This window comes from Balaenoptera borealis, assembly GCF_965194805.1.
Source record: "Balaenoptera borealis genome assembly, chromosome: 8".
NCBI lineage: Eukaryota > Metazoa > Chordata > Mammalia > Artiodactyla > Balaenopteridae > Balaenoptera > Balaenoptera borealis.
In genome coordinates this window covers 112,252,349-112,280,029 of record NC_138865.1, presented here as the reverse complement: position 1 = coordinate 112,280,029, position 27,681 = coordinate 112,252,349, and the positions used below count along the sequence as shown (strand labels likewise).

The following is a 27,681-nucleotide window of genomic DNA, read 5'->3' as shown; positions in this document are numbered from 1 at the left end:
GAAGCACAGTATATGTGAGGAGGTTCAAGTCTTCATAATGAAATGTTGATGCCATGCGACCTTATTTTGGAGTGGAGAATGGGCGTGTTCAGTGGATGTAAGGACCACTGTGAGCTAAGAAATTGTATATTCAAAGCATTCTGGATCCTCAGCTTTGATGTTGAGCAGCATTTGAAGATTGGCAGTTGTGAAAGGAACAAATGTAGTCCCAACCCACCACCGCCACCACTACCATCACTACTAAAGAGATAGACTGAAATAAATAAGTGGGCAGCTGGTGATCTGGGGCCATGGTGTAAGGTGCTGCTGTGATTCAGAGGTGCTCCCTGTCCTGTGAGCCAGGGTGAATATCATTGTTTGTTTCAGTTCTGTCTTCAGCCTTAAGACAGCTACACTGGCATCATGACTGCTTCATCCAGCCCCACGTTTCCAGGCGTATTGTTCTGTAGGTCATTGTAGGGCTGGCTGGGAGCTTCTTCAGTGGAATTACCTCTGCTGGTTCTTGGCATCTGGTGTAAAGTTGTAGGTCCTGTTGGCCTCTGGATTAATAGGATTAAACCTATGCTTGATGAGAATGGGAGGAGGAGCATTCCTTTAGCTAGTAGATCATGACAACACAGGGGATATTTTAGAGAGGAGGAACATCTTCGCAGGGTCCTGGCTAGATTCCACAGACGTAATAGCATTCTTCCTTCCCGGATTGCCAGGTGCTTAAATTTGGGAGCGTTTGCTGCTTGCTGCAATAGGCCTGAAACAGATACCTGAGTAGTGTTGGGTTCTGATCTCATATCTTCTCTGTTCCATTTTCAGGGAAGATCTCCTGGCTGTATGTTCTTCTAGGATGCAGTTGGAAACAGAATTTCAGAGAAACATGGTGATTCTAGAGGATACAGGAAGGGAGGGAGAGAGACAGTGTAATGTAATCTCTGCTTTCACCTGCAGGCCACTGCTGAAACTCAAGAGAAAGAAAAACTCATCACACATTTGCAGGAGAAGGTTGCATCCTTGGAGAAGAGACTGGAGCAGAACTTATCAGGGGAAGAACATGTGCAGGAACTTCTAAAAGAGGTAACTAGCTCTCTTTGGGCTGGCCAGTGTTGGGAGGGCAGTGGTAACACTGGAGATTTCATAAAATCCTAGAGTTTCAGAGCCAGAGAGTCTTCAAAGAGCTTGGTGAAAAGATCACTCCCTCCAACTTTTGATTGTTCTGCTTATGGTAAAATCAGCATCATGTCGCCTGTGTGTGACGTTTTCCTGAAGGAAAGGGAGCGCTTTGTTCAGAGATGCACGTGAAGGAGTGGCATCCTGATCACCGATAAACCCCACCTAGTGATTTACACCATTCGGGTTGTTGTCTTACTGCCCTGCTTTCCTTCCCTACCCTTTGTACTTTACATTGGCCAAGGAAAGTAGTTACCATCTGCCTTTGGCGTGGGCAAGAATTGCTTTGGGCAGCAAGTGGACTCTCCTTAGCCGAAGGAGGCAGTTGAGCCAACTGGCCTCTAGCCCAGTGGTGTAGGTGAACTTGCTTGTTGTCTGCCCACATTCTGCTCTCTCCTACGTGACACAGGTGACAAAACCCAAGCCTTGGGCCTAGATTAGCCCCTCACTTTCTGTCTTCAGTCAGTTTCAACTGAATGTGTCCATCTCCACTGCCACTGCTGTACTTCAGGTTTCCAGCCACTCTGGCCTAGTCTGTGTTAGAAGTCTCCAGACTAGCCTGCACAACGTCAGTCTCTCCTCCAACACCCTCTGACACAGTCTTCCACGTCACCGCTAAACTGATCTTTCCAAACAACATTTCTGACTATATCACTCCCTTAAAGAGCTTCCACAATTCCCCTACAGTCTACAGTGAGTATAATGTGGTTTCTAAGGTATAGATTGATTTCTAGGACCAGGCTCCCTAGGTTTGCACTTTACCTCTTCTACTTACTAATTTTTGACTTAGCGCAAGTAACTTAATCTTTTTGTGTTTTCTTCCCCCTCTGTAAAATAGGGTTAAAATTGTATCAAACACATAGAATTGTTATTGGGAAGTGATTAGAATTAGAACATCATGGGGTCTCAATATATTTCAACTACTAATATTATAATCATTATTGTGCCATCATCATTGTTATAAAGTTTAGTGTGCATAGGAGTTTCTTGGCGAGTTTGTTTGAAGTATACATTTCTAGGGAATTCCCTGGCAGTCCAGTGGTTAGGACTTGGCACTTTTACTGCAGTGGCCCAGGTTCAATCCCTGGTCAGGAAACTAAGATCCTGCAAGCCAAAAATTTGGGGGAAAAAAAGAAATACATATATATGTGTGTGTGTGTGTGTGTGTGTGTGTGTGTGTGTGTGTGTGTGTGTGTGTGTGTGTGTGTGTGTGTGTATATATGTATATATATATGTATGTATGTATGCGTGTGTGTGTGTGTGTATATATATGTATGTATGTATGCGTGTGTGTGTGTACATGTATATATGTGTGTGTGTGTGTGTGTGTGTGTGTATATATATATATATATATATATATATGTATGTCTGTCTGTCTGTCTTGCCCTACCCTCAGAAATTCTGATTTTAGTAGGCCTGGAATGAGGCCTCAAACTTAAAAACCCCTCCACCCACCCAGGTGAGTCTAATGCAAGTGTTTAGATGACTCCGCTTTGAAAAATATGTCCTACAGAATTAAGTTCAAACTTCCTTCTGCAGCATAAAAAGCTTTTCTCATAATCTGGCCCTTTGCCTAACTTTCTAGTCTTGTTTCATGACCTGAACCCATCATCACCTTGACTTTTGGCAAGCTGTAGCTCCCCAGATGCCCCCAGCTGTTTCATACCTCTAGTGTCATCCCTCTGCCTGGGTGCCCCCTCGGGCCCTGGCCACCTGTGAAGAATGAAGCCTACTGGTTTCCTGAGGCAGTGAGGATCTCCTGCTCTGTGCTGCTCCTTTGCGGACAGCATTCCACTCTATTATATACTTTTTTGGTTAGTCTTTGCCCCAGCCTCAAGGTCAAAAAACTGTCAAATATATACTTTATGTATACTTTATGTATACTTTATATGTATACTTTATGATATGTGAATTTTATCTCTCTTAACTGTTCCGGGTTTTTTGGTGCGTACTTGTGTCCCTCGTGCCTTGCACAAATCGTAGTATGGTGTAGATGTCAGTAAATATTTATTCAATGGAGAAATGACTGTTTTCTTTTACTCTTCTTTCAACTTACAGAAAACACTTGCTGAGCAGAATTTGGAGGATACCAGACAGCAGCTCTTGGCAGCCAGAAGCAGCCAGGCCAATGCCATTGACAGCCTGGAGACTCGGGTACTGACCTTACTCCCAGTGGTTCCTGTGTCTGGGTGGTGCCCTGGTTGAATGACGTGGTTGTGGCTGAGAATCCCCTTGGGTCAGAGGTTTTCTTCCGAAGGGACTCTCTTTCGGATCTTACTTGTAGAGAACTGAGGTAGTCGTTTTCTTCATTCTTGCCCATTACCATCATTGTTCCACAGAAAGTTGTTCTCTTCTCTGTTTATTCCCTTTATCCCCATTCCCCTCCCTCCCATAGGAAACCACTCTAATGTGATTAATAGAGGCCCTTTTATTGTTGGATAACCTTAAAACTGGTGGCATTGTTTTGTGTGTCTGTGTGTTGATTTAAGTAAATGATACAGCTGTACATGTGTCTTCTTTGTTACTTTCAACTGCTCCATCTTCTGTCTGTGTCCACTTCGTTGTTCTTACCTACTGTACTTCATAGTTGTCTACTAGATGCTAGATATCCAGATGGCCTTCGTTCTGTCACCACAAATTACACTGCGGTGAACATCCTTTTCCCTTTTGCCTTAAGGAGGATAGCAAGTGCGTATGACTTAATGTGACTCAGTAGGACAGGAATGTTCCCAGAAGGCCTGCACCTGGCTCTGCTCTCCCAGCATGCATGAGAGTTCCTATCGCTGCATCTCTGTCTTTTCTAGCATTGGCATTTCTCAGCCTTCTTGCCAGTTTAATGAGTGTGAAGTGGTAGAAGTGGCAAGGGATCTCTGGGGGGCCTCTTATAAGAACACTAATCCCATTCATGATGGCTCCACCCTCATAACCTAAGTACCTCCCAGACACCTCACATCCTAACACCATCATGTCAGATATTAGGATTTCAATATATGAATTTTGGAGGGACACAAATATTCAGACCATAACAAATGCTTAGCTTATTTTTTAAATCTTTCTTGTTTCTTGATAAATATATATAAAGCTATATTTTTCTCTAAATACAGCTTTGTTTTATTATAATTCAGTTCTGTTTCTGAATATACATTTTTTTATTGTGGTAAAATACACATAACATAAAATTTACTATTTCAACCATTTCTAGGTGTACACTGGCATAAAGTACATTCACGTTGTTATGCAACCATCACCACCATCCATTTCTAGAACTTTTTCATCTTCTCAAACAGAAACTCTGTGCCAATTAAAACAATAACTCCCCATTCTCTCCTCTCCCCAGCCCCTGGCAACCACCATTCTACTTTCTGTTTTTATGAATTTGATGATCTAGGTACCTCATATTAGTGGAATCATATGGTATCTGTCTTTTTGTGTCTGGCTTATTTCACTTGGCATAATATCTTCAAGGTTCATTCACATTATAGCATGTTTCAGAATTTCACTCCTTTTTAAGGCTGAATAAGCCTTTTTAAGACTTTTATTCCATTGTACATATATCACATTTTGTTTATCCATTCATTTGTCCATGGACATTTGGGTTGTTTCCACCTTGTGGTAGTTGTGAATAATGCTACAGCGAACATTAATGTATGAACAAGGTTTTTGTGTGGGCTTATACTTTCATTTCTCTTGGGTATATTCCTAGGATTAGAGTTGCTGGGTCATATAATAACTCTGTGCATAACCTTTTGAGGATCTGAATCTTTCTTGAGTTCTGCCTGCAAACTGGGACTTGCATAGATATTTACTGAACCCAGGAGTTCAAAAAGCTAGGTTTCACCATAAACAAGACAAAAAGACAACCCTCAGAATGGGAGAAAATATTTGCAAATGAAACAACAGACAAAAGATTAATCTCCAAAATATACAAACAGCTCGTGGAGCTCAATATCAAAAAAACAAACAATCCAATTAAAAAATGGGCGGAAGACCTAAATAGACATTTCACCAAGGAAGACATACGGATGGCCAAGAGGCCTATGAAAAGATGCTCAACATCACTAATTATTAGAGAAATGCAAATCAGAACTACAATGAGGTATCACCTCATGCTGGTCAGAGTGGCCATTATCAAAAAATCTAGAAACAGTAAATGCTGGAGAGGGTGTGGAGAAAAGGGAACCCTCCTGCACTGTTGGTGGGAATATAAATTGATACAGCCACTATGGAGAACAGTATGGAGGTTCCTTAAAAAACTAAAAATAGAACTACCATATGACCCAGCAATCCCACTACTAGGCATATACCCTGAGAAAACCGTAATTCAAAAAGAGACTTGTACCACAGTGTTCATTGCAGCACTATTTACAATAGCCAGGACATGGAACCAACCTAAATGTCCATCGACAGATGAATGGATAAGGAAGACGTGGCACATATATACAATGGAGTATTAGCCATAAAAAGAAACGAAATTGAGTTATTTGTAGTGAGGTGGATGGACCTAGAGTCTGTCATACAGAGTGAAGTAAGTCAGAAAGAGAAAAACAAATGCCATATGCTAACGCATATATATGGAATCTAAAAAAAAAAAGGTACTGATGAACCTCGTTGCAGGGCAGGAATAAAGATGTAAACATAGGGAATGGACTTTAGGACATGGGGTGGGAGGGGGAAGATGGGGCAAAGTGAGAGTGGCATCGACAAATATACACTACTGAATATAAAGCAGTTAGCTAGTGGGAAGCAGCAGCCATAGCACAGGGAGATCAGCTTGGTGCTTTGCGGTGACCTAGAGGGATGGGATAGGGAGGATGGAAGGGAGGCTCAAGAGAGAGGGGATATGGGAACATGTGTATGCATATGGCTGATCCACTTTGGTGTACAACAGAAACTAACACAGTATTGTGAAGCAAGTATACTCCAATAAAGACCTATTTAAAAAATAAATAAATAAATAAAAGCTAGGTTTCAGTCGTGGCCCTACCACTAATAAAATTTGTGATCATGAGCAAGTAACATTACTATTCTTCTCTGTGGAAGTACTCACACTGTTCTCATGGGGTTGTTTCAGTTAAAACTTACATATGAACATACATGAGGAACCATGAGACCTAAAAATACTCTTTTTCTCGTATGGTACCTACCTCTCCTTGACAAAGCTGCAACCTTCCATGAGCTTATGTTTTAATAATAAAGTTCCCCCAGGGCAAACCTTATTCAGCAAACAAGAAGACTTTAAAAGAGAAACTGGCAAAGTTAGCTTGAGTCAGATGAAAAGGCCATGTTGAAGAGCCGTGTGTAGCTCAGTGCTAGGCAGTGTGTCATCCTGTCCACCGTGCTGCCTCGTGTCCTAGTGCAGTGCCAAGCGCACAGTCAGACTGGATCAGTAACTGTGGGATGAGGGAAACCCAAGTTTGTATCATGAGCAGTAATCCCACTTCTGGGAATCTGTCCTAATCAAGTGATTCAAACCAGATCAACAATTTTTGCACGAAGATGTCAACTGCTGCATTATTTTATGTGCAAAATGGAAAACAGTAGGCAGAGGTTCAGGAAATTATGAAACATCCTTTTAAGGAAATAATCTAAGGTCTGAAGGCTGCATGGAAACAGAAGGAAATTTGAGCAAGGAGGAAAAATACAAAGTTTTACTAGAATTGTATACGAAGTTGAAATAAAAGAAAGAAAAGTCATAAAAATAGCCTGTAAGAAACTATATTAAAATGATAGTGTTTTATAATGGTAGGCTTATGAGCATCTTTCTTTTTTTGTAAGTAAAAATTTTTCTTTAATGAACCTGTTTTATGATTTAAATAGATTTGATTTTAAAAGCCATTTTGTTGCTACTCAGCTTCTTTTGAACGAAAGGGTGCTTCTCTTTCCCCCCTCAGGTGAAAGAACTAGAGCAGAGCCTGCAGGCATCTGAGGAGAAGCTAAAACAGAGCAGTGACGTTGTGACAGCTCAGGAAGCTCAGATTCAGGAGCTTGTAAGTGGGTATTGTGACTGCTGTGTTCTAGGCCCTTGATGCTTTTTCCCTTTATTCCTTTGTAGGTCCACAAACTCACTCCCAAATTCTGGAATGGTATCTGGACCTGACCTTAGATACAGTTGTGGGCAAATAGGCAGCGCAGGTAGAGGGAGTCGGGACCTGCTAGAGGGTCTGAGTTACCCAGAGAGATAGTGACGGGCTAGACGGCCCAGCCTAGTTCTGGGACTGTTAGAGGTGGTGTCCCCACTGGCGGTCAAACCTCACCTTGCAGCTGGGGCTGTGGAGAACAGCTCCAGGCTCTGGGGAGAAGATGGCAAGGGCTTGGCCGGTAGTCACAGCGCCAGGTCAGGTATTGAGCTTGAAACTAGAGAAATAAAAACGGCATTTGTTGCCTGTTTGCCGTGTCTGCTAAGTACTCTGCATGTATTTTCATTTAGTCCTTGCAACAGACCTAAGAGCCTGTACTGTTATCCTTTTTCTCCAGAGGAAGCAGGCTCAGAAAGGCGACCAGATCACTAGCCCAAGGTCTCCCACCTAGTAAATGGCTGAACCCACATGCTTCCTAGGTCAAAGCCCTTGTTCTTCATCACTGTGTTATGTGCCTCCCCAGGGAAAAGCCTCAGCCATAGAGGGCAGCACTGAGTAGAGTGAAGGAGGGCTGTGTCTTAGGACTGGCTGGTGCCCAGAGCTGTCCCCCAAGCACCAAGACCAATCCCAGATTCCAGCTCCTGAGCAGGCCAGGGGACCTCAGTGGCACCCAGGCTGGAGGTCAGGAAAGAGAGTTGTTTCTATTGGACACTCATCTTTGGGTCACTGAGGGACAGAATAAAGCCCCCGTTGTCACCACGAATAACTGTCCTCTGCTACCCCCTCAGGCCTCAGCAAACAAGGAGAGCAGCTGTGCGCAGCAGCAGGTCCTCGCTCTGGAGCAGCAGTGCACAGAGCAGATCCACACGCTGGAGGCCCAGCTCTCTGCCCTGGAGAGAGCTCGGGCGGCCGACCATGCGGCCGCGGAGCGGAAGGTGGTGAGTGAGGAAAGGAGAGGGGCCGGGCACGGGAGCACCACGTTCACCTGTGGCTAGGCTGCCAAGTTGTTTGATGGGAAGAAGACCAGCCCTCCTCTGAAGTAGGGAACCACTTTTTGGAACAGTTTTTATCTTTCAACAAAACACCTGCTCATGAGACTGGTTGTTAAAAGGCTGCTTTTTATAAAAACCCTGAACAAATGGGTTTTCTTTTTCCTTGGGCTGCACATGGACTTCCTGGTGCTTCCTGACCAGTCCCATCAGCTGCTTCCCGCTGCCTTTCTAAAATGTATACTGTTCATCCTTAATGGCCTCTCCCTTCCCTGGTTCCCCTCCTTGTTCCATAGGCTTCAGAATCAAGTGCCTTAGTTCTTCTTGTGAGGAGTGTGTCAGGTGACTCTCCCTTCCTGACTCCAATCCCCATTCTCATCTCCCACCCCTCCAGTGGCAACAAAAGGAAGGGGGGCATTTTTAAAGGTTCCATGTCAAAGAGATAGGACTGTGCTCCGGGGAAATATGGTAAAGACCTTTTCTTTTATACATACTTTTCTCAATTTGCAGAGAGAGCTGGAGCAAGAAAATGCAGGCCTTAAAGAAAGTAAGAATGAATGTGAACATTCTTTACAACATCACCAGCTTGAATTAAAGAAGCTGAAGGTATTTATCTAACTGAATCAGTTTCACAAAAGTATCATGTCTTCCATGCGTGTATTTGGAGTGGCCAAGTGAACGTTCTATACTTAGAGAAGGAATGGAACTAGCATTTGTTCAAAGTTCTGCTAGGCGTTTGCAACAAATTGTCACCTCGTTAAGTCCTCTCAGTGATCAAGGACATAGGGAGAGTTGTGCTCATTTCGCACTTAATGTCGTCGAGGTTCTGAGTGTAAGTAATTTGTCCAGGTTCCATAGTTAGAGGTGGTGCTGCTCTGACTTTTCACTCCACCACAGGGGCCCAGCCCTTCCTCTCTGTCCTTGTCAACAGCTGCCTGACAGTAATGCTGTCAAGGCACCACTGTCACTGATTTCCAGTGAGGCCAGTAAAGCAAGGCCTTAAAACATCACGAGGGTGTTATTTGTTTGTTTGTATCAGGGAGCAGGTACAGAAATGAAGAAAAAACAACCTGCTTTATTGTTTCCTGTTCCCTTCTGAGAACTTGGTGCTTTGATCAGATGCTGCCACCTTCATTCCCGGGACATAACTGGATTCAGGGGAAGGAGTCTGCCACTTTCTTATAGGCCTCCAGGCTCCCCTGTCCCCTTTCATAGCAGCCCTTAGATGATGGATCTTTGCAGAACTTGCCCAGCTGTGGTCATGACACAAAGATCTTATGGATCCTTTGGCAGAGATCTTCTCAGAGAACATGCATAGCTGAGGCCTGCACTGAGTCAGCTAACAGTAGTCTCTGCTAAGCTATGTAGGTGCTAGTGCAGTAGTGCCATATCATGGAAAGCATGGACTTTGGAGTCAAATATTTCTTCATGCGTTCCTTCAACAAACACTTGAGTACCTGTAGGCCCCATTGTAGGTGCTGGGATGTGACAATGAGCAAAACAGACAGAATCTTTCCCCCTCCCCCAACCTGTGGAGCTTGTAACTAGAGACAGTAAACATTTTTTTTTTGAATTTTATTTTATTTATTTTTTATACAGCATGTTCTTATTAGTCATCAGTTTTATACACATCAGTGTATACATGTCAATCCCAATCTCCCAATTCATCACACCACCACCCCCACCTTGCCACTTTCCCCCCTTGGTGTCCATACGTTTGTTCTCTACATCTGTGTCTCTACTTCTGCCCTGCAAACTGGTTCATCTGTACCGTTTTTCTAGGTTCCACACATATGCGTTAACATACGATATTTGTTTTTCTCTTTCTGACTTACTTCACTCTGTATGACAGTCTCTAGATCCTCCACGTCTCTACAAATGATCCAATTTTGTTCCTTTTTATGGCTGAGTAATATTCCATTGTATATTTACCACATCTTCTTTATCCATTCATCGAGACAGTAAACACTTGATAAATAGTTATAAATGCTATGAAGACAATAAAGCACAGAAAAGGACAGAGAGGAGGGAGGAAAGGGCTCTTTTAAATATGGAGGCGAATACGGGAACCAGGATGGTGGAGTAGAAGGACATGCTCTCACTCCCTCTTGTGAGAACACCAGAATCACAAGTAGCTGCTGAACAGTCATTGACAGGAAGACACTGGAACTCACCAAAAAAGATACCCCACATCCAAAGACAAAGGAGAAGCCACAGTGAGACGGTAGGAGGGGCGCAATCACAATAAAATCAAATCCCATAACTGCTGGGTGGGTGACTCACAGACTGGAGAACACTTATACCACAGAAGTCCACCCACTGGAGTGAAGGTTCTGAGCCCCACGTCAGGCTTCCCAACCTGGGGGTCAGGCAACGAGACCAGGAATTCCTAGAGAATCAGACTTTGAAGCCTAGTGGGATTTGATTGCAGGACTTCGACAGGACTGGGGGAAACAGAGACTCCACTCTTGCAGGGCACACACAAAGTAGTGTGCACATCAGACCCAGGGGAAGGAGCAGTGACCCCAGGGGAGACTGAACCAGGCCTACCTGCTACTGTTGGAGGGTCTCCTGCAGAGGCGGGGGGTGGCTGTGGCTCACCGTGGGGACAAGAACACTGGCAGCAGAAGTTCTGGAAAGTACTCCTTGGCGTGAGCCCTCCCAGAGTCCACCATTAGCCCCACCAAAGAGCCGGGTAGGCTCCAGTGTTGGGTTGCCTCAGGCCAAACAACTAACAGGGAGGGAACCCAGCCCCACCCATCAGCAGTCAAGCGGATTAAAGTTTTACTGAGCTCTGCCCACCAGAGCAACAGTCAGCTCTACCCACCACCAGTCCCTCCCATCAGGAAACCTGCAGAAGCCTCTTAGATAGCCTCATCCACCAGAGGGCAGACAGCAGAAACAAGAAGAACTACAGTCCTGCAGCCTGTGGAACAAAAACCACATTCACAGAAAGACAAGATGAAAAGGCAGAGGGCTATGTACCAGATGAAGGAACAAGATAAAACACCAGAAAAACAACTAAATGAAGTGGATAGGCAACCTTCCAGAAAAAGAATTCAGAATAATGCTAGTGAAGATGATCCAGGACCTCAGAAAAACAGTGGAGGCAAAGATCTAGAAGATGCAAGAAATGTTTAACAAAGATCTAGAAGAATTAAAGAACAAACAGAGATAAGCAATACAATAACTGAAATGAAAACTACACTAGAAGGAATCAATAGCAGAATAACTGAGGCAGAAGAACGGATAAGTGACCTGGAAGACAGAATGGTGGAATTCACTGCTGCAGAACAGACTAAAGAAAAAAGAATGAAAAGAAATGAAGACAGCCTAAGAGACCTCTGGGACAACATTAAACGCAAACACATTCGCATTATAGGGGTCCCAGAAGGAGAAGAGAGAGAGAAGGGACCAGAGAAAATATTTGAAGAGATTATAGTCGAAAACTTCCCTAACATGGGAAAGGAAATAACCACCCAAGTCCAGGAAGTGCAGCGAGTCCGTACAGGGTAAACCCAAGGAGAAACACACTGAGACACACAGTAATCAAATTGGCAAAAATTAAAGACAAAGAAAAATTATTGAAACCAGCAAGGGAAAAACGACAAATAACATACAAGGGAACTCCCATAAGGTTAACAGCTGATTTCTCAGCAGAAACTCTACAAGCCAGAAGGGAGTGACATGATATACTTAAAGTGATGAAAGGGAAGAACCTACAACGGAGATTACCCGGCAAGGATCTCATTCAGATTCGATGGAGAAATCAAAAGCTTTACAGGGCTTCCCTGGTGGCGCAGTGGTTGAGAGTCTGCCTGCCGATGCAGGGGACACGGGTTCGAGCCCTGGTCTGGGAGGATCCCACATGCTGCGGAGCAGTTGGGCCCATGAGCCACAACTACTGAGCCTGTGCGTCTGGAGCTGTTCTCCGCAACGAGAGGCCGCGACAGTGAGAGGCCTGCGCACCGCGATGAAGAGTGGCCCCCGCTTGCTGCAACTGGAGAAAGCCCTCGCACAGAAACGAGGACCCAACACAGCAAAAAATTAATTAATTAATTAATTAATTTTAAAAAGAAAGCTTTACAGACAAGCAAAAGCTAAGAGAATTCAGCACCACCAAACCAGCTCTACAACAAATGCTAAAGGAACTTCTCTAAGTGGGAAACACAAGAGAAGAAAAGGACCTACAAAAACAAACCCAAAACAATTAAGAAAATGGTCATAGGAACATACATATCAATAATTACCTGAAACATGAATGGATTAAATGCTCCAACCAAAAGACACAGGCTTGCTGAATGGATACAAAAACAAGACCCATCTATATGCTGTCTACAGGAGACCCACTTCAGACCTAGGGACACATACAGACTGAAAGTGAGGGGATGGAAAAAGATATTCCATGCAAATGGAAATCAAAAGAAAGCTGGAGTAGCAGTACTCATATCAGATAAAATAGACTTTAAAATAAAGAATGTTACAAGAGACAAGGAAGGACACTACCTAATGATCAAGGGATCAATCCAAGAAGAAGATATAACAATTATAAATATATATGCACCCAACATAGGAGCACCTCAATACATAAGGCAACTGCTAACAGCTATAACAGAGGAAATCGACAGTAACACAATAATAGTGGGGGACTTTAACACCTCACTAACACCAATGGACAGATCATCCAAAATGAAAATAAATAAGGAAACAGAAGCTTTAAATGACACAACAGACCAGATTTAATTGCTATTTATAGGACATTCCATCCTAAAACAGCAGATTACACTTTCTTCTTAAGTGCACACAGAACATTCTCCAGGATAGATCACATCTTGGGTCACAAATCAAGCCTCAGTAAATTTAAGAAAATTAAAATCATATCAAGCATCTTTTCTGACCACAACGCTATGAGATTAAAAATGAATTACAGGGGAAAAAACGTAAAAAACACAAACACATGGAGGCTAAACAATACGTTACTAAATAACCAAGAGATCACTGAAGAAATCAAAGAGGAAATCAAAAAATACCTAGAGACAAATGACAATGAAAACACGACAATCCAAAAGCTATGGGATGCAGCAAAAGCAGTTCTAAGAGGGAAGTTTATAGCTATACAAGCCTACCTCAAGAAACAAGAAAAATCTCAAATAAACAATCTAACCTTACACCTAAAGGAACTAGAGAAAGAAGAACAAACAAAACCCAAAGTTAGCAGAAGGAAAGAAATCATAAAGATCAGAGCAGAAATAAATGAAATAGAAACAAAGAAAACAATAGCAAAGATCAATAAAACTAAAAGCTGGTTCTTTGAGAAGATAAACAAAATTGATAAACCATTAGCAAGACTCATCAAGAAAAAGAGGGAGAGGACTCAAATCAAAATTAGAAATGAAAAAGGAGAATTTACAACAGGCACTGCAGAAATACAAAGCATCCTAAGAGACTACTACCAGCAACTCTATGCCAATAAAATGGACAACCTGGAAGAAATGGACAAATTCTTAGGAAGGCATAACCTTCCAGAACTGAACCAGGAAGAAACAGAAAATATGAACAGACCAATCACAAGTAATGAAATTGAAACTGTGATTAAAAATCTTCCAACAAACAAAAGTCCAGGACCAGATGGCTTCACAGGTGAATTCTATCAAACATTTAGAGAAGAGCTAACACCCATCCTTCTCAAACTCTTCCAAAAAATTGCAGAGGAAAGAACACTCCCAAACTCATTCTATGAGGCCACCATCACCCTGATACCAGAACCAGAAAAAGATACTACAAAACAAGAAAATTACAGACCAATATCACTGATGAATATACATGCAAAAATCCTCAACAAAATACTAGCAAACAGAATCCAACAACACATTAAAAGGATCATACACCATGATCAAGTGGGATTAATCCCAGGGATGCAAGGATTCTTCAGTATACGCAAATCAATCAGTGTGATACACCATATTAACAAATTGAAGAATAAAAACCATATGATCATCACAATAGATGCAGAAAAAGCTTCTGACAAAATTCAACACCCATTTATGATAAAAACTCTCCAGGGAGTGGGCATAGAGGGAACCTACCTCAACATAATAAAGGCCATATATGACAAACCCACAGCAAACATCATTTTCAGTGGTGAAAAACTGAAAGCATTTCCTCTAAGATCAGGAACAAGACAAGGATGTCCACTCTCACCACTATTATTCAACATAGTTTTGGAAGTTCTAGCCACGGCAATCAGAGAAGAAAAAGAAATAAAAGGAATACAAATTGGAAAAGAAGAAGTAAAAGTGTCACTGTTTGCAGATGACATGATACTATACATAGAGAATCCTAAAGATGCCACCAGAAAACTACTAGAGCTAATCAATGAATTTGGTAAAGTTGCAGGATACAAAATTAATGCACAGAAATCTCTTGCATTCCTATACACTAATGATGAAAAATCTGAAAGAGAAATTAAGGAAACACTCCCATTTACCATTGCAACAAAAAGAATAAAATACCTAGGAATAAACCTACCTAGGGAGACAAAAGACCTGTATGCAGAAAACTATAAGACACTGATGAAAGAAATTAAAGATGATACCAACAGATGGAGAGATATACCATGCTCTTGGATTGGAAGAATCAATATTGTGAAAATGACTATACTACCCAAAGCAATCTACATATTCAATGCAATCCCTATCAAATTACCAATGGCATTTTTTACGGAACTAGAACAAAAAATCTTAAAATTTGTATGGAGGCACAAAAGACCCCAAATAGCCAAAGCAATCTTGAGGGAAAAAAATGGAGCTGGAGGAATCAGACTCCCTGCCTTCAGACTATACTACAAAGCTACAGTAATCAAGACAATATGGTACTGGCACAAAAACAGAAACATAGATCAATGAACAAGATAGAAAGCCCAGAGGTAAACCCACGCACCTATGGTCAACTAATCTATGACAAAGGAGGCAAGGATATACAATGGAGAAAAGACCATCTCTTCTACAAGTGGTGCTGGGAAAACTGGACAGCTACATGTAAAAGAATGAAATAAGAACACTCCCTAACACCATACAGAAAAATAAACTCCAAATGGATTAGAGACCTAATTTTAAGACCGGACACTATAAAACTCTTAGAGGAAAACATAGGAAGAACACTCTTTGACATAAATCACAGAAAGATCTTTTTTGATCCACCTCCTAGAGTAATGGAAATAAGAACAATAATAAACAAATGGGACCTAATGAAACTTAAAAGCTTTTGCACAGCAAAGGAGACCATAAACAAGACGAAAAGACAACCCTCAGAATGGGAGAAAATATTTGCAAATGAATCAACGGACAAAGGATTAATCTCCAAGATATATAAACAGCTCATGCAGCTCAATTTAAAAAAAAACAAACAACCCAATCCAAAACTGGGCAGAAGACCTAAATAGACATTTCTCCAAAGAAGACATACAGATGGCCAAGAAGCACATGAAAAGCTGCTCAACATCACTAATTATTAGAGAAATGCAAATCAAAACTATAGTGAGGTATTACCTCACACCAGTTAGAATGGGCTTCATCAGAAAATCTACAAACAACAAATGCTGGAGAGGGTGTGGAGAAAAGGGAACCCTCTTGCACTGTTGGTGGGAATGTAAATTGATACAAGCACTGTGGAGAACAGTATGGAGGTTCCTTAAAAAACTAAAAATAGAATTACCATATGATCCAGCAATCCCACTACTGGGCATATACCTAGAGAAAACCACAATTCAAAAAGACACATGCACCCCAATGTTCATTGCAGCAGTATTTACAATAGCCAGGTCATGGAAGCAACCTAAATGCCCATCGACAGACAAATGGATAAAGAAGTTGTGGTACATATATACAATGGAATATTACTCAGCCATAAAAAGAAACGAAATTGGGTCACTTGTTGAGACGTGGATGGATCTAGAGACTGTCATACAGAGTGAAGTAAGTCAGAAAGAGAAAAACAAATATCGTATATTAACGCATGTATGTGGAACCTAGAAAAATGGTACAGATGAACTGGTTTGCAGGGCAGAAATAGAGACACAGATGTAGAGAACAAGCGTATGGACACCAAGGGGGGGAAAGCCGCGGTTGTGGGGGGGTGCTGTGATGAATTGGGTGATTGGGATTGACCTGTATACACTGATGTGTATAAAATTGATGACTAATAAGAACCTGCTGTATAAAAAACTTAAATTAAAAAATTAAATATATATATATATATGGCGGCGAGGGAGGGTGTCACTGAGATTTGAGCAAAAGGTCTGAATAACGAGACGGGGACAGCAATGCGGTTGTTTGGGGAAGGAATATTCCAGACAGAAGAAATAGCAAAGAGAAACACCCTCAGGCAGAAAAAAGATTGGTTTGTTCAGAGAACAGCACAAAGGCCGCTGTAGCTGCCACTCAGTGGGCTGGGGGAGAGCGGTGGATGATAGAAGGTCATTGGGGAAGCAGTTGGAGGTTTTAAGCAGAGGAGTGACGTGAGAAGTTTTGTAGTAAAAGGATTACTCTGGCTGTATGTGGAGACTATTCTGTAAAGGAGGCAAGTACAGAAGCAGGAAGACCTTTTAGGAGGCTCAGATATTACTGTGTGTACTCCATTTAAGGATATAAAAGACAAAATTGAACATTTCAGCAGAGATTTGGAAATTATAATAGAAGACAGTAGTTTGAAAAGGAATCTAATTAGGGTTTCCCTGGTGGCGCAGTGGTTAAGAATCCACCTGCCAATGTAGGGGACACGGGTTCGATCCCTGATCCGGGAAGATCCCACATGCCGAGGAGCAACTAAGCCCATGCACCACAGCTACTGAGGCTGCGCTCTAGAGCCCACAAGCCACAACTACTGAAGCCCATGTGCCACAACTGCTGAGCCCACGTGCCACAACTGCTGAGCCCACGTGCCACAACTGCTGAATCCTGCGTGCCTAGAGCCCATGCTCTGCAACAAGAGAAGCCACCACAATGAGAAGCCCGCACACTGCAACGAAGAGTAGCCCCCGCTTGCCGCAACTAGAGAAAGCCTGCATGCAGCAGCGAAGACCCAATGCAGCCAAAAATAAATAAAATAAATAAATTAAAAAAAAAAAAAGAAAAGGAATCAAATTAGAATTCCAAAACTGAAAAATGCAGTAGCTGAAAGTAAAAATGCAGATTACAAAAGGGCATGAGGAAACTTTTTTGGGGTAATGGATATTTTCACTATTTTTATTTTGGTGATGGTTTCAGCATAATTCATCAGTTGCATACTTTAAATATGTGCAGTTTATTATTCGCCAATTATACTTCAGTAAAGCTGTTTAAAAAACAGTGAATGAGCTTAACAGCAGATTAAAATTAAAGAGAGAAGTAGTGAAATGGAAGAAAGGGCAGAATAAAATGCAGAAAAGAGATGATAATAAGACATACAGGGTACTGTGAGATGTTTTATCATGTGTCAGTAGAAGCCCAGAGGAAATGAAAAAATAAGACAGAAGCAATCATTAAAGAGATAATGGCTGAGAATTTTTCAAAATGATGAAAGCTCTCAAGTCACAGGTACAGGTATAAGAATCCTTATAAATCCAAACAGGATAAATTTTAAAATCCATACCCAGACACAGCATTGTAGTAGCACTAAAGAAAACCAATAAAACACAAAGAATTAGGCACTAACAGACTTGCACTAAAGGAAGTACTAAAGAGCATCTTTCAGGTGAAGGAAAATTCTAGATGGAAGTACGGAAGACGTAGAGGGAAGAATGGAGGGCAGTGATTATTGCAAGTATGTGCACAAGAAGAAACAGAAAATCTGCCCCACAGCATGTGATTCACGGTCCAGTCAGGAGAGAGGAACTACCCCAGTTATTTGAATGAGAATTTGTGTTCTAATGTAAAGTTTTTAATCCAGCACTGAAACAGTTAAAAGATACCACGAAGGTAGCAACTGCAGGACACAGCTTCCAACCCTAGGACTAAGGGAACAAAGTGAAGATGTTGGAATTATTTAGGAATTAAGAAGAGGAGCCCCACAGATTTGAAACTCAGACCTGTGAGGAGGGGGCTCTGTACAGTTGGTGCTGGTGTGTTTGTTGGGGGATAGGGCAGTGAAAGAATTCAGCCGCAAGTGTCGGGAAGACTGCAGAGTAGATGCAGCTGCTGCTTTGGGAAGAAATTGCAGCTGCCAGGGCCAAGCATCTTTGCTCACAGAAACTGGAAGCTGACGGAAAGGAGCAAGTCTTTCTCCCTCCTCCTGCCTTCCAGTCTCCCTGGAGCTCCCCCTGTTGGCAGAGATGAGTATGTATATGAATATGGAGCCCGACCGGGAGAAATAGGGTTTGCAGATCACCAGGCACAGCATCACAAAGCAGAATATGAAAGGGTGGGTGTGGACTGAGGCAATAACTTAAAAACCAGCACACACAGGCTATTTAGAAGTGTGGTTAATTTTCAAACGTTTGAGCGAATTTTCTCAATATCTTGGATTTCTAGTTTAATACCATTATGGTCAGATAATATTCTAAATGATTTCAGTTCTTTGATATTTATTTAGACTTGTTTTATGACTCAGCCTATAGTACAGGTTTGTTTAGACTTGTTTATAGACCCAGCCTATCTTGGTAAATATTTCAGTGCACTTGAAAAGAATATATATTCTGCTAGTAGGGAGAGCATTCTATAAATGCTAATTAGATCAAGTTCGTTAATATATTGTTCAAATCTTCTGTAGGTCTTCTATTTTTTTTTTTTTTTTCTTTTTTGGTATATTTGTTCCATCACTTACTGAGAGGGGTGCTAGATCTTCAGCTATGATCATGGATTTGTCTCTTTCTCCCTTTAGTTCTGTCAGTCTTTGCTTCTGGTATTTTGAAGCACTATTTTTAGGTGCACACTTTTTGTTTGTTTGTTTGTTTGGATCCATAGTTTTCAAAACAGCCCTCTGGGGAAATCATTCCCAGGTGCAGAGGGCTGTGCTCGTGGGTAGCCTGCTGGCTTCTGCAGTGAACCTGAGCTATGCTGGTCAGTCTCAAATCCTGGATCGTGTGTGGCTCTGTGGCAATAGCTGAGACTCTAGAACCACGTAGACTCAGGTCTGGGTGTCACCCTGGCCCCTCACTAGCTGATTCTTGAGGGAATCCAGTTTCCTTTTTTCAAACTGAAGATGATAACCCTTGACCTCAAGAGGATTACCCTGGGGATCAAGCATGACCATGGATGAAAAGTACCAAGTACAGTTCCTGGCATGCTTCCTGCCTTCTCGCTCACAGCCTGCCTCCTGTCCTCTTAAGACATCAGCAGTCATAGTGTCTCTTCTAAACTTCCCCAGAAAAGGCTCCTGTGGAGGCACGACATTCCTGTCACCCGCCCCACCTGGGCTTGCAGGGCCAGGGTTTCATAACTCCACTCAGCCTGAAATCTCTTGCTCCTTCTCCTGTACCAACAGAGCTTCTCCCGATGAAGGGGATTGTCTGGGGTAGTGCAAGGTCCCACTGTCAGCCTCTTGAGTTCCTGCACCAATTTTCCTTGTCTACTAGAGGTGGACTCACGGAAGGTCAATTCTGACAGCTCCCCAGTAGGAGCCAGAATGGCACTGGCCATGAGTCTGACGTCTCCATCCATTAACCCACCTGGACTGGTGTAAGTGGAAAAGGAGATATCGTAGGAGGAGTTGAGTAGTTCACTGAACCAGAAAGACTTGTCCGACTGCAACCTGGGGCCTCAGATCTCTTCTCTGCCTGCGTCATGCTGTCTCTTGCCCTGTCAGTCACCCAACTCATCTTTGCTTTTCTCGATGATGTAGACTGTGTCCTAGAGGTTGGGAGGACATCACCTCAGCAGCTCCAAGCTGGTATCATTCCAACTTAGCAACCCCAGGGGAAAGAGGGCATCTCCCTCTCAGCTTCACCATATAAAAAAGGATTCTGATATAAAAAGGGATTTGATTGGTTCATCTTGGGTGACAGAGCCATCCTTTGGGCAAATCACGTTGGCCAAGGGGATGAGTTACTGTGATTGGCCAGGCCCGAATCACATGCTTATTCTCGTAGCCACAGAATGGGGACATCATTATTGGTAGCCCTACCAGAAGCATGTAGAATTTTGGGGTGGAAGTGGGGAATAGCAGTGATGAGGCTCCTACATCCCCGCCAAAAGGGGTGATTCTGGGTAGACATAAACAGCAGACGTCCCTGACCAGTGTGCAGGCACCTGAGAAGTCATATTATTCATCTGGGCGTTGATCAGCAAGCCCGGCGTCAGCCTCAGGGAAGAGGACTGACGTGTTTGTCAGGAGGCAGTCCCTGTGCTCTGGTGGGGGGACGCAGTGGGGCAGCCCTGCTTGTGGTAGAAAAGACTGGGTGGTAGAGTGTAGCAGCCAAAGGCTTGGCTCAGCTCAGACTCTGGCTTAAAATGTGGCCATGCCACTTACTAGCTCTAGGACCTCAGGCAATTATTTAACCTCTCAGAGCCTCAGTTTTCTCTCCTGTAATATGGATGATTTTGATGAATTTGTGACATTTCCTGTATTAAAATTCAGTAATTGCTTATTATCATTTCTGTAACCAGATTGCTCCAGTCTGCTACTCCATTCACATCAGCCTGAGTCTTCTTGTTCTGTGTTGATTTCATTAGACCACCTCTTTGAGTCTAGGTCCCCTAGCCTTTGGCCTGAGTACTAGCTGGTGTGTTTATGGGACGACCGACCTTCCACTGTGTGCCTGTTCCCAGAGGTTGGTAGGTTGTCCACAGGAATAGTTCTCAGAGGCAAACAGAAGGCAGTGCAGCGAAAGAGTAGCCTGGGAACCTTGGGAAGCAGGAAACACGTTCGTCTGGCCCTGCAAGACGGCCCTCCCTCTGTGGGCGTCATGTGAAGTGTGCAGCTAAAAAAAGGTGAACTGAGGTTCTGGACTCAATCTCCTACCCATTTTCTGGATTGTAGGAAGAATGGAGCCAAAGAGAAATTGTGAGTGTGGCAATGGCTCAAGCCCTGGAGGAGGTGCGGAAGCAAAGGGAAGAGTTCCAGCAACAGGTAGGCCCCCTGTGATGCCTCCACCTCAGTCCCAGGCAGGACCAACCTACCTCCCGGTCTGTCCAGGGCAGAGGGTGGACACAGGTCTCAGGAGTGTCGTCAGCTGCTTGATTGCCCTGACGTCTCTAGGAAGGTGGGAGAAAGATGTTAGAAAGAAACCTTCACCCCATAGGATGGCCTTTTAAAATTTCGATAGTTAATGTGATAAACATCACCTGGGGAAAAGTCCATAACCAGGTACTACTGGGCTCTAATTCGGTGAGGTGGGCCACCACCGGCTGCAGGCCCCAGAGACCACGTACAGTTGAGCTCTCAGCAGCAAGGGTGGGAAAAGCCTTCCTCTGAGGACAGACCCAAGAGTCAGGCCCCAGATCTAGGTAACTGGCTCTAGGTCTTTGTTCGGTCCTTAACAGATCTGTCTGAGTTGCCTCTGAAAAGACCCTATGATAATCACACCTTCAAGAATATGATAATGAGGTCATGTGTATCAAATGCTGGGCACGTCACAGGCCCTCAGGACGTGGAAGTTACGGTTTTGACAGCTTGTAGGAAGGCTGGGCAGAATGGCCATGTCTCTGGTAGGCCCACTGCAGGCCAGAGGGGCAGTGAGGGTGATTGCCCCTGTGCAGGGCCCCTGCCGAGGAGAACTGATCTGTGCATGTTTATAGGAGCGGGAGGTTAGCTTGGGGAATGTTCTAGGCTGTGGCCTTCAGGGAGGGATTCATGGAGGACCCTGGGTAGTGGAAAAGTGGAGACTCCTTTAGGGAAGATGGGATTATTGCTACCAACCTTCTCTCGCGTTGGTTTTTCTCTCCGAGGCTGCTAACCTGATCGCCATAGAAGGTGAGAAGGAGCAGAGTCTGCAGGAAAAAACTGAAGTGATTCTCCAGAAAGAGCAGGAGATTCTCCAGCTGAAGAAAGGTGAGGAGTGTGCCGAGGCTGGGCCTCTTCACCTGTTCTCGCCCGGACCCCTGCCCGGAGGTGGCCCAGTCACGGCGCTCACCCCCCTCTGCCCGGCCTAGGTCACGACTCTGCCCTGCTGCAGATGCGCCGGCTGCAGAGTGAGCTGGAGGCCCTGAGGGGCCTGAGGGCCGAGGAGTCGGAGGCGGCCGCCGCGCGGGAGGACCTGCGGAGGCTGCGGGGCCAGGAGCAGGGCGCCGCGCTCTCGGTCAGCGAGCCTCACGTAAGTCCCGCCTGAGCCGCCGCCTGGGGCTGGTGGAGGCGGCGCTGGGCAGGCACCTCCCTGTGCCTCCGCTTCCTCTTCAGCGGGGGGGGGGGGGCGCCTCACCGCGAGGGGTTGTGCGTGTTGAGGAGCCCATCTGATGTGACGGCACCTGTCAGCGTTCAGGTGCTGAAGCCCTTCCTTCCCAGCAGGCTTCTTGCATGGAAAGTTAGTTGTCCCCCCAGCAGGCTCTGTGACGGGGTCGCCATAGTTTAAGTCTGGTTCCTGGCCAGCTGCCTGGTGGAGCACATCAGTCGTCACCTTTGGAACGAGTCTGGCCCCCTTCCCTAGGGATCTGTGGCTTCGCTTGACCATGTCCTGTGCTGCCACCACCCTGTAGGTGACCTCGAGGGCCGGGCAGGACCCCACGTACCAGCTTCCAGCTGCAGAGGGGATACCAAATGGTGAGATGGGGACCGCCATGGATCTAGGGCAGCTACAGAAGGAAAAGCAGGACTTGGAGCAGCAACTTCTAGAGAAAAATAAGGTGAGGATGCTCTTTACCTCAGCTATTTATGTCCCTTTCCCTGTCCTTGTGCCTAAAACCATCCAGTCCGTTCTTCAGGAGTCGTGCTGATGCCCCTGGGCCCCTCTTGGGGGAGGTGTTACCTCTTCCACCACAAGGGCTTCTTCCTGGTTCTCCTCTTCTGCTTACCTCCTGCACGGCCCTCTTCCTTCCACACTCACGCAGTCTCCTCCCCGACCCCCCACCGGAGATGGTATCCGGAGTATTAGAGCTGGAACAGTGGCAGGTCTCAGTGTCCCCAGACCTCTCTGCCATCGCCAGCTAGGTCCTATGACCAGTCACCTTACCTCTGCACTTTTTTCTACAGCTGTGAAATGAGAGCGGTGATACCTGCCTTTCAGTGGTTTTGTGGGGGGAAGGTTGGGGGATGAAATGAAACTGTTTGTTAGCTTCCTGTAAATTTTCTGGTATTTGATAGAGGCTTAATAAATGTCATGATTCCACCAACCCCGCCTGGCCTCTGCACCTGTAAATGCAGGGTCTCGTTTGAGCCTCGTTTTTAAAATGTACTGTGAAGTTAAATGTGCTGGCTAGTCAGTGCTCTGGCCTGAAATTCCGCCCCCAAATTGTGTGATTGCTCTTTAACAAAGGAGAAAGGTGGTCATTCTTTCTCTCCCCTCACCCCCGCCTGTCTCCCCCTTTCACACACACACACACACACACACACACACACACACACACACACACACACACACACACACACGGGCTCTTAATCTCTTATCATGAAATATAAAATATAGAAGAGTGCACACTGTGTGTCCCTGGGTCCAGCCCTTGGACAGCTTCTCCAAATCACACTCACATCCTTGGCGATCTCCCCCATCCTGTGTGCTGCTGGCACCACATCCATACCTCAAATCCAGACGGCTTCTGTGAACTCTAGACTCCTGTATCTACCCTATTTCTCTATGTCAGTGTCTGAAAGGCCCCTGAAATTTAAAACATCCAGAACCAGACTTCAGACTGACCACGCTCTCTAGCATCTACTGCCATCTTTCCTCTCTCAGTAAATGGCAAAAACCTTGGAGTCATCCTTGGCCCCTTTGTTTCTTTCACAACCAACATCCAAATCATTAGGGAATCCATTTGGCTCTCCCTTCAAACTGTACGCGGAATGAGCTGCCTCTCATCCCTGCCACTGCTACCACCGGAGACCAGGTGACCATCCTGTCTTCCCTAGAGGATGGTGTTGGGCTTCTAATTGGTTTCCCTGTCACTTGTCTGTTCCGGCCCTCTGATGACTCTCTGTCCCCGTAAAAGCCAAAGTCCTTGCGGTGGCCCACGAAGTCTATGTGGTCTGGCTCCTTACTGCCCCCTTCCCCGCACCCTCTGCTCTCCCCCAGCATTCCCTCTCAGCCACAGTGGCCTTGCCTTTCTGTGAATATCAAGCATCCTCCCGCCTCAGGGCCTTTGCACTTGCTGAGCCTTCTGTCTGGAAGATCCTTCTGCCAATTACCCTCACTTCCTTTATGGTGTCATTTTGTCAGTGAGGCCTTCCTGCTACCCTGCCAGCCCTCACCAACAGAACTCCCGGTCCCCTCACCTTGCTCTTTTTTTCTCCAGGCCTCTTAATACCTTCTGATACACTGTATATTTGCTTATTGACACTGTTCACTCCTGAGGGCAGACATTTTTTCTTTTTTTTTTTTCCCTGCTGTTTCTGCAGCCCCTAGGCTGGTGTAGAGACTCAGTATTCATTGGATAAATTAATGAATGAGTCAAAACCTAGAAAATCAAGTAACATAAACTAGCAAATGTACTTTTGGGGGAATGCCCAGCCTCACGGTCAAGCAGAGAATACAAATTGGAACGAAACATTACCATTTTGTCAGTGGGGTGTTGCAGGCAGTGTGACAGGAGCTGGAGGCGCTTTCCCAGCCCTCTCGTCCCCAGGGGGCCGTGGCCATACCGCTCTTGAGACAACAAAGCTTATTACAGCTTTGTTTGAAAATGGAAGCTCAGGGAGTTCCCTGGCGGTCCAGTGGTTAGGACTTGGCACTTGCTCTGCCATGGCCTCGGGTTCAATCCCTGGTCGGGGAACTCAGATCCCGCAAGCCATGCAGTGTGGCCAAAAAAAAGGCAACTCAGCTACACAAGAAGACATGGGGCATCCCCTAGAGTTACTGTCACATTAAAAGTTGTAATTAGCAAAACTATAAAGCTGTGGAAACTCTGATAAATGAAAACTACTATTCAGAATTCTAGCTGCTCAGTGCAAGAATGGTGGTGTGGACTAGAGGTCCACAGTAGAAACTCATTTGATAAGTTGTGAGATTTCGGAGACATTTTTATTGAAAATGTTTTCCCTGTAATGTCGATTACACATTAAATTTTTTCATTGGGAAAACAGTTCAGCCTTTCTGGTGGTTAATGGAATGTGTAATAAATTATATTTAAGGCCCATAATACTAATTAAGCTCACTAAAAATAAATAAGGAAAATAAAGAAATAAAAGACATAAAACCCATTGTTGGTGGGTTGTGCCGAAAAAACACGATCTTTAATACTGTTCAAAATAAGCGTTAAAAATTATTATGGTATTTCAGGAGATCAATGGTGATGATGAGAATCCTAAATTTTGGCCCAAGTATCCTACTTGGGGATGCTGGCACATAAACATCATTCTGAAGGGCAGAATATACTGTGCAGAGGCATTTCTAGCTGTGCCGCCTGTGGAGGCGAGCGCCAGAAGCAGTCCTAAGGCCCCAGGCGGGGAGGGGTGGGACAGCACTGCGCTGGAGAGCAGGGCTGTGCACAGCAGCAGCACGTGAGGGAGAGGCCGAGGCGGCAGGTGTGGCAGCTCAAGCTCCTCAGGAGATGAAGCAGGGGCTTCTGGCAGGTGTATGGGGACCCAAGGGGTTGTCTGTCTGCTCTGTGGTCCTTTGCACTCTAAAGATGCTGAAACGTGCATTTAATGAATGGCCTTTTGTGGGGGTGGGGCTTTGCCTCAGACCATAAAGCAGATGCAGCAGAGGATGCTGGAACTCAAGAAGACTCTGCAGAAGGAACTGGTGAGTGTCCCCCTTGTCCCCACTGCCCATGCCCTCCTGCCTCTGTGCTCCTCCTGCCTGATGACACTCCCCTCCCCCCAGGGGACTGCAAGAGGTCTCTGGGAAGTCAGGCTGGTGGGACAGTGGCCCTGCCACCTTGAACGTCCTTCTGGAAAGTGGCTCTGTGACCCCCAGCACGAGCCCTCTTTCTCTGAGCCTGTGTGTTGTCTGAGAGGTCAGTGAGGTGACGTGTGGCTGTGTGTGAATGGCAGAGGCCAGGCCCAGACGTGGGAGAGCGGCGCCTCTGCCCTGGCTGGGTGCTCACTGCCCCAGGAGACGAGTCCTGACACGGGTAAAGGAAATGCCTGAACTTCCCCACATACCTCTCTCCCTCCTCTCAGCCAGCACCCTACCTTCTTCAGGTGCTGGTGCTTCCTTCCCAGATGGGGCCCTTTTCGCCCTACTCTGTGCAGGGTGTGGCAGAGAACTGCAAGTGATCACAGCCAGGGCCAAGTGAATCTCCCCTGTGATTTTCAAACCTGTCTTGAAGGGTTCAATGTAATATCTTTCCATCGGTTTTTCAGAAAATCAGACCCGATAATGAGCTTTTTGAAGTCCGGGAGAAGCCTGGGCCTGAAATGCCGAACATGGCCCCTTCTGTCACGAATAACGCTGACCTGACTGATGCCCGCGAGATCAACTTCGAGTACCTCAAACATGTGGTTTTAAAATTCATGTCCTGTCGCGAATCTGAGGTAAAGGGCTTTTGAGTTGCCCTTTGGGTACTGAGTTCCACCCCAGGGCCTGGTTCATTTGTCCGAGCCCAGCCTGGCTTCCCACCAAATCCATTTCTTTCTTTCTGTCCCCCATGCCGCTTTGACCACCAACGTGAGCACTCAGTCCTTTCTCCAGCGGGCACTGACCTGCTGGTTGAGCAGCAAGCAGGGGGCGCCGAGTAGGGAACTGGCTCCTGGGAGGAGATGTGGGTGGGATGCTGAGGCCAGAGTCCAGGGAACTGAATCCGCCCAGCAGTCCTGCCTCCTGCCGAAGAGCGGGTAGCTGCGGTGGTCGTCCTGGTGGTCTCGCCAGTCCCCGAAGTAAAAGGTGGGGGAGGAAAAGAACCAGCAGACCTCAGAATGCCCACCTCCACCCTCTACGTGGTCCTTGCTGACCAAGCCCGGAGCGCACAGGAGGAGCAGGACCAGGAGATGCTGCCATTTAGCCCCCTGACCGCCTGCTAACTGACCGAGGCCCATGGCAGCAAACCTTGCTTTGTTTCAGGCTTTTCATCTTATAAAAGCTGTGTCAGTGTTGCTGAACTTTTCACAAGAGGAGGAGAACATGCTCAAAGAAACCCTGGAGTATAAGGTAGCGTTTCCTGGTCTGCTGTCCACCTTCCAAAAAATGTAGTCAGTCATCCCAACCCTGGCGTATGAGACCAGCCCACAGCTGCATCATTAGCTTGGAAGGTGCTTTTGGTTGATGAACTGGACTCGGGTAGTATTTACCAAGGACATGCTTTGTGCCCACAGGTCTCTGCTGTACTTGACTAACAGGGCCTTGTGTTCTTCTCCAGAGCACTTTCATTGGTATCACCTCATCAACAGCCCCAGGTCTGGCCAGCACCCAGACTTTTTTCAAAAATGAAAAATATTCAAAAAGTACCTGCATAAAT

At 45.1% G+C, this 27,681-nt stretch overlaps 1 protein-coding gene across 6 annotated transcripts in view; it reads left to right on the top strand.

The window, feature by feature from the left end:
- Positions 1-27,681, top strand: part of GOLGA1 (golgin A1) — a 54,827-nt gene that overhangs the window by 24,596 nt on the left and 2,550 nt on the right. For 3 of the 6 annotated variants that reach the window (XM_082403267.1, XM_082403265.1, XM_082403270.1), the window contains 12 exons: positions 943-1,068; positions 3,220-3,315; positions 7,053-7,148; positions 8,027-8,176; positions 8,738-8,833; positions 21,179-21,268; positions 22,087-22,189; positions 22,291-22,451; positions 22,831-22,977; positions 25,968-26,027; positions 26,591-26,761; positions 27,288-27,374. In XM_082403267.1, the coding sequence (XP_082259393.1) occupies positions 943-1,068; positions 3,220-3,315; positions 7,053-7,148; positions 8,027-8,176; positions 8,738-8,833; positions 21,179-21,268; positions 22,087-22,189; positions 22,291-22,451; positions 22,831-22,977; positions 25,968-26,027; positions 26,591-26,761; positions 27,288-27,374 (1,383 nt within the window). The other 3 variants (XM_082403266.1, XM_082403269.1, XM_082403268.1) reach the window with 3 other exon arrangements.